General features: G+C 42.4%; 1 protein-coding gene across 2 annotated transcripts; it reads right to left on the bottom strand.

Moving 5' to 3' along the window:
- Positions 1 to 571: 571 nt before the first annotated feature.
- LOC100836442 lies at positions 572 to 7,528 on the bottom strand. Of its 2 annotated transcripts, none has more exons than XM_003566456.4 (11): positions 7,326 to 7,528; positions 5,518 to 5,652; positions 4,859 to 5,040; positions 3,514 to 4,746; positions 3,340 to 3,396; positions 2,480 to 2,825; positions 2,196 to 2,395; positions 1,671 to 1,747; positions 1,408 to 1,509; positions 1,116 to 1,302; positions 572 to 1,026 (listed from the first exon to the last, which is right to left on the bottom strand). In XM_003566456.4, exons 2-11 carry the CDS (start codon positions 5,618 to 5,620, stop codon positions 937 to 939), a joined length of 2,577 nt encoding a protein of 858 aa, XP_003566504.1. In that variant the 5' UTR covers positions 5,621 to 5,652; positions 7,326 to 7,528; the 3' UTR covers positions 572 to 936. The 2 variants fall into 2 exon arrangements, with proteins under 2 accessions (XP_003566504.1, XP_024314098.1); XM_024458330.1 differs by lacking the exon at positions 7,326 to 7,528 and adding an exon at positions 6,587 to 7,186.
- Positions 7,529 to 7,751: the final 223 nt, after the last annotated feature.

The following is a 7,751-nucleotide window of genomic DNA, read 5'->3' as shown; positions in this document are numbered from 1 at the left end:
GGACCCGGCCCCGAACCTGCTGGGTGCCATCCGGAGTTGCACCGCCATCTCAGACATAGATTCTTCATTTCAGTCATGGGAAATCACAAGAACAACAAAAAGGAACACCTTTTCCCTTAAAAGACATTCTACTATCGTTGTCAAGGAAAATGCATCCAATGATTCAAAATTCGTTTCAGTTTCGAAGAGTCCTACCTTGGTCCCGTGGTTCGAAGACAGGGGCTTGAGCTGGAAAAGCACGGCTGCAGGCTGACCAGGTCTACACTAGAGGACCAAAGACTGGACACAGTATAGGAACAGCACGCTTGTACCGCAAGCGCCACCTGGGTACCTAACGGTCGGCACTTTTGGTTTGGGGAATCCCCAGACCCTGCTGCCCATGTACCATTGATCTGCCACGCTCTCGTGCATGGTAAAAGCCACATTACACTACCGTGCCGAACAGATGGGTATAACTGCTCTCACAGTCACACGAGACATACTGAGCAATACAGTTCAAAAAAGAAAAGACATACTGGGCAATAGATATCAAGAGAAGTTCTGATGCAACCTGTAAATAAGACGTTGTAACGAAATAACCACATTGTGGAAATACGGGTAGCAGCTAATCAGCATCCAGAAAATTCTAATGTATTTCATTCATGCATACTTCCAGGTATGTCAACGAGGGCTAAAACTTTAAACAGAACTAGGAACATTCTAACTGCATTGCATCCCCCGAGATGCATGATTAAAGCTATGTAACTAACGGAAGGTCGTTAAGACTTTGGACCATGCGCTGAGTTGCTGGTTTTGGCTGTACATAATCGGAGCTCAAAAGGGACAGGGTGAGATGATGAACCCTAAAACTGATTTTCAGAAAACATGGGTTTAATGTTCCACATATGGCGGTTGTTAACAGACTGATGGGACAAGGCACTGCATTCCTGTTACTGATCACATGACAATGGCAGATGCGAAGGATCTCTTCCCTATTGAACTGAAACCTGGAACTGTCCAGCCGGAGCTCACATTGTAAACTTCCACCTGCAACAGAAAGGAAGAAACTGTATTTGAAAGAGGATTTGTCAAGGACTCATGGTTTACTTACAGTGTTGATAACAATGTTTACTTACAGTGTCCAGTATCTGTTCATTGGACCGCAGACCACCGAGGACGAACAAGCTGTCATCCAGAGTAACCGCGGAGGCATATCCCCTTGGGCTGCTCATGGGATCACCCATCTTCCAAGCGTTGAGACGAGGATCAAAGATCTCAACACTGGAAACCATACTGACCCCATCATACCCTCCGATGGCATATCTGAAACAGTAAACCACCTAACTAAATTTCTTGCCAAGATTTAAGACCAAGATGTCATTGAATTTGTGTTCAGTATGATCTAAAACATATGAGAAAGTTACTCACAGGACATCGTCCAGGACAGCTACAGCATGGCACCCTCTCCTAGCATTCATGCTTGGAAGCCGAACCCAGAAACCCTCCCTTGGATCATACCTTTCAGCGGACCTGAGTGTAGTATGATTGTTATTTATAGCATAAATAAATCATGTACTCCCTCCATGTCACACAATATGGGTCATTTTAGAATCTGTGCCGGTCAAGATTTTTAGGAAAAAAATGTGGAAGAGAGAGCAATAACATGAAAGGAAAATGGTAAGAGATCTTACTGTAAGTACTTGTGGCCATCATATCCACCAGTGGCATAGATGACACCACTCGATTCTGCCCCTGCTAGAGCAAATCGCTGAAACATATTGCAGCACATTTAAGAGATCAGTGTCAAGATCAGTCGACTATCAAACTACTCTCTTGATTACCACTGATATTAGAACCCCATATTAGAATAATTAATTCAATGTCCCTTTTCAGTTTTATCCCAACATCAAAAGCAACAATATTCTAGATACTATATGTAGGACGCAATGCAAAACTCAGCTTTCATGAAGCATCATTGTGTATGCCTACGCAGAAGAGGGATACGGTTAAGCCTGAGCAAATACATTATACAGCAAAGTGAAAATTTTGAAGCAAACCGATGCTCCCTTATTTGTCCATATTAAGCTTACTGAGGTTACCATAATGCAATCATGGCTAAAATAGGCAAATAAGTTCAGTGTTACTCCGAAACAGGTAGCAACATATCAAAGTACACAGAGTAATTAGCAGAAGCAACCGACAGGCTGAGAACATACTGGCTGCAGCATAGATGGACTACATATCCACTTCCCAAGAAAAGGATCAAACATCTCAACTTCTGAGTAAGTTTGAGATCCATCTCCTCCACCCATCGCATATATTTTGCCATCAAGACTTACTCCAGCAAGGGATCCTTTCTCATGGTTCAAACAGGGGCATATCATCCACTCATTACTCCTTGTATTATAGCACTCCGCTACAAAAAGATAGTATATAACTGAAGTTTGAAGCCTAGACAGAGAAGTAGGGACAGCACATTGAAATAATATCATAATATTACCTGTGTTATACCATGAACTGCCATCTCCACCACCAAAAACAAATATACAGCCTTCCATTGCAGCCACAGATGCATATGAACGTGCAGAACCCATTGATGTGAGAGGCACCAGTATGTCTTTTTTTGGAGAAAAAGAATCAAGAGATGATAACCAGGTCACGCCATTATAACCACCAATCAGGAATATTGATGGCCTGTCCAGATTATCACACATGCTTCCTTGAAGAGACAACGAGGAGTCAAATTTGAATTGTAACTCATCTATACGGTATTCCAGTTGCTGTACTTTTCTTCCCGAGTCTTTAATTACTTCCTTCAATGAAATTATTTCTTGATCTGACTTAATCTGGCAAATAACAAGACATAGTCAGAATAGTATATGCATATTTGCATATGAAGCAAAAGAAGTGAGCAACAAAGATTAAGCAAACCAGCTAACCAGTACAGTCTGTGTATTGACAGAAATAAGTACTGTAAAGATGAACTAAATGGTTTAATATCACATCAGTATAATAATAGGATCCAAATTTGAGTCCTTGAGAACTTGAACCCAGGTAGTGGGTTTGTACATCCATCCACTCCCCCACCGAAGTGAGCTAGGCTCGCTCCCTACGAACACATACTGTTCCCATAAAATGGAATTTCTATGCTAAACTAAACACATCAGTTATCACCATTGTAAGAAAATTAAGCAATGGAACCATGTAGGACACTTTGATTCCTTATAACAACACAGTGCCTAAGTTCAGAAAACCACAGGTGATATGGAGTGCAAAATCTTCCATGGTTTTCTATCCAACAAGAAAATAAAGGCATCAATCAACTTTTCAATCCCGCATGTTCAAGAAGAAACGAAGAACCTGATTCTTCTCCAGTGCATCAGCCTTCTTGGTTAAGTCAGTGATGATTCGTAGAAGCTGCAGAGAGTAATGAAACGAAGAACAATGTGAATTAGATATGAGAAACTAGATTATGAACTGTAATCAAATAATGAAAAGCAAAAACAGCCAAAAAGAAAGGGATAAGAAAGGCACCTCAGCATTTCCATGATGTTGCTGAACACATGTATTATCCTCCACGGTACCACAAACTGGCTTGTTGGAAAGGCGAAGGCTTGACTTGGCCTGTGTTTCTTCAGGTACATAATGATCAGGAGTAGAAAGGCTTGCATTGGCCTGTGTTTCTTCAGGTACATGTTGATCTTGACAAGAAAGGTTTGCATTGATCTGTTTTTCTTCAGGTACAAATTCCACTTGACTAGGAATGGCATTGACCGGTGTTTCTTCAGGTACAGATTCATCTTGACTAGAAAGGCTTGCACTGAACTGTGTTTCTCCAGATGCAGATTCATCTTGACTACAAAGGTTTGCATTCAACAGTGTTTCTTCAGGCACAGATTCATCTTGACTAGAAAGGTTTGCATTCAACAGTGTTTCTTCAGGCACAGATTCATCTTGGCTAGAAAGGTTTGCATTGACCTGGGTTTCTTCAGGTACATATCCATCTGGACTAGAATAAACAAAATCCTGGGAAGATAGTGCTGCCTGCTGCCGCAATACAAACAACTCCTTGAGTTTTTTCAGGATGGACGGCGTTTCAAGCTGTACCCCAACACCATCTGGTTCATTCTGAACCTCACCATATGTTCCATCATCATGTGAATTCACAAGCGTGTCTTCATCACAAGTGTGACTTCCTTCATTCACAGGATCAACAACCGGTTGATTGCACTGCATAACCTCCACTCCTTCAGCAACAGTTTTGTATGACGAATGTTGACTGACCTCATCTGGATTTGAACAAAGACCGAACTGGTTCTGAAGATCATTGTCATCCAAATCCTCCCAGTCAGAAACTAGCTCCCCAGATGCCTTCTCATCAGTGTTACTATCTGATGTTCTACTAATGCTACCACTGTCCGCATCAGAATCAACCAAGTCATCTGGAACAATTCCACTTGAAATTGACAGAACACTAAATGGATTGATGTCCTTTGAATTGGATGTGCCTTTCTTTTGTTTAGGAATAACTGATGCCACCCTTTTTGTTGATGGTAATGGTACAACTAGACTCCTTTTGCTTGAAATAGCTGGGACTTGCTTGACATTAGGAGGACCAAGTGACTTGAACAAAGCAATTAAAGCTCTAGTTTGTGCATGGTCTAGCTCAAAAAAGAAGTAGTGACTGGTGTAATAGTTATCTTGAAGCACTTTTTTGTATTGGCCTTCAAGCAGCGGCAGATATCGAGTCCTTGTGCAAATACGAACCTTAAAAAACACACCGTCGCTTTATATTAGCAGAATAAACTGGAACTAACTTAACTAACTATACATGAAGCAAACAGTGCAAATTATTTATGAATTCATAATGTATTGATACCTGTGCAGGAAAAGGTGTTCTTAAAGTGCCATCATCACTCCAAGCATATGGGTCAATACAGTTTCCACCAGGACTGGCAGCCTCAAAAACACCATGCAGCTTTCTATCAGAATAATTGAATAGAAACAAAGGTAGACCAGCTTTGACATTCCTCACATACGATAAATGTAATGAAGGCAGACCTGTAAAGCAAGTAGCAAAAATTAATTAAGGTGAGAAATTGAAGAAAAGGCTAAATGAGTATATGTTTTATAAACCCCATAACTGCATCAGCAAATAAAGTCAATAGTCTTCTCACTAGCTAAATCTCGTGCATTGCTACGGAAGTTCTTTTATTGCATGAGTTGTATAAATGCTTGTGTCGTCATAGTCCCTAGCTTTGTGCAAAATAAAATAAACTTAATATACAATCAATCAAACCAACTAAAAGATGAACATATGTCTCTTACATAAAATGTATGATAATTCCAGTAACTATTTTTAACCTCGGTGGACACCAACTCAGATTTTTTATCTTTATAATATATAACGTGTATATATAAGAGAGTAAAGATAAAAACAAAGACAAAGAAAACTAACAGGATATTGCCAGTCACCAAATCATGCTGTTAAAACTAATAAATGTTGAAGGCAACAGGTAAAGTGTGGATTTCACAAACCAAATAGCTGTTTACTGAAGCACTCTTCCATTGTTTCATGCTTGCAACCAAAGATCACTCCTCCTAGCTGGTTTTCCCGGAGATTACGGGTCTGTACCTGCATTGCACAACAGCGGGTCTCTTCCTTCCAACACCCTGTGGTTCACAATTTTGTAAGGCATGCAAACCACATAAGTTAGTAGATGCAAGGGTACAATTTAACAAAAGTGGGTATAAGTTCATATTCAAGGGAGGATTGGAACCTAAAGATCGCAACAATCAGCAACATATGCTTTTCGAACTGCAAAAGAAACTTGAAATGTACAGTCTCGAAAAATATACTTTCAAAAAAAAATGAAACATAAACTACAAGCCAAGACCGTGGCATGGCCAGGACAGCAAGTCACACTGATTGACAACTTCAAACTTAAACCCAAACCACACAAACCCCAACAAAAGCCTGCAGCTAAAATAATACCACGAGTGTCATGTCCATGACAGTCAGTCACACTGATCGACAACTCATCCAAGCTTAAATCAAATCACGTAGGCCCTAACAAATCCATGCAACTAAAATAATACCACTACACAGTGGGCCATCTTGTAAAACACCTGTCTTCAGCAACAGTACACGATGCTTGCCCAATGTACCACCTTAGACACATCCAAGCTTAACGCAAATCACGTGCACCCACAAAACCATGCAAATAAAATAATACCACTACACAGCGAGCTATCTAGTAAAACACCTGTCTTCAGCAACAAGTACACAATGCTTGCCCAATGCACCACCTTAGACACCAGCCATCTTAGTAGACCAGATCCAAGACTGAATGTTGTCCCACAACGTGGCCAAAAGTTCTCATACAAGCTTCAGGAATCACACAGAAAGGTTCAGTGCATACACCCTAAGGCATTACACACATATAGTATCTACGATAGCCACATCATAAGCACAGATCACTCGCACATGGAAACTAGGTAACCATACAAAAGTAATCATCATGCAAGGACAAAGTAAATCAAGAGCTATCTCATCATAGAGCAATTAAACCACAAGTGATCATCTAGGATGACTAAAAGCTCATACCTCAACAACCAATTTCCAAGATTACAGACAGGTGGAGACAACCGGGATGCACTGAGATAGAACAGGAGCAATGATGGAGGTTATGCGCATGAGAGGTGTGAGTCGTCGGTGGAGCAGTTGATTGGAGCTTGGGTAAGTCAGAATACGAGATCGGTCAGAAGAGGACGCCCGGAGTTGGGTGGTTGAGACGAAAGCAAGTAACAGGAACTGCATCCGGAGACGAACAGCGACTCGAACAGGTTAAACCCCCATTCCGTAGCGAGATAAATCATGGACTAGCAACCTGAAACCACTCAGAAATCGGAACTAATCTTCATCACCCCGTACTTCTAGAAAACCCATCGGACAAACAAGCATCCAACCAGTCAACCAGCACAGCACAGCAACCAGTCACCTATGAACTTCTCATGGAAAAATCGACAGCCCAACAAGCTTCCTAGCCCAAATAACCCCAACAAAAAATTCCGAAACGACTCCCGTGATCACAAAAGTACCTCCATTTCATCCCAGCGGGCAAACCAAAACAACCAAACCACGCCACCCCAATGCGGAGCAGGAAACCCTAGATCGTTCGACGCCGACCCGCCACAAACCTCAAACCCCGCGGCGCACGATGCGACCGCACCACCACGAAACCAAACCCCCACCAAAACCCCCGAAAAGGAAACCCACAGCCCCACCCGCAAGCGAGCAACCGTACGGACAAACAGTGTACGGCTTCGTCGCGGAGAGAGCTCACCAGCACTGAAGCACGGTCGGATCGCTTCCCCCGCTGGTCGTCGTCGGCGGACCAAGCGGAAACCCTAGCGGGGAGAGTGAGAGGCGGAGGAAGAGCACAGGCAAAAAGCGGGAAAAATAAGCGAGGCGGAAGAGGCCAGGGGCAGTGCGGTGCGGGTGAAGTGGTGAACTGGCCTGGTGTGCAGTAGAACTGTAGAAGAAGTTTCAGGAAAATGGTTCCGGTGGTATGTCCAACGTTGTGGACTTGTGGTGTTACTGTACTTGCAACTATAGGGTTTTTTTTAGAATACTTGCGACTATTGGTGGCCAACGGGCCGTGCTTTCCGGCTAGGCCCGAAAGCCCAGCGGGCTTAGCCCAACTGCGCCTGGCTCGGCACGACCCGATTTTTTTTTAGTTTTCCAATATTTCGCCGACTAATTTTTAAAA

The sequence above is a fragment of the Brachypodium distachyon genome, chromosome 2 (genome assembly GCF_000005505.3).
Source record: "Brachypodium distachyon strain Bd21 chromosome 2, Brachypodium_distachyon_v3.0, whole genome shotgun sequence".
Lineage (NCBI taxonomy): Eukaryota > Viridiplantae > Streptophyta > Magnoliopsida > Poales > Poaceae > Brachypodium > Brachypodium distachyon.
Note: the sequence above shows the minus strand (reverse complement) of the source record. Positions and strands in the feature narration are given on the sequence as shown.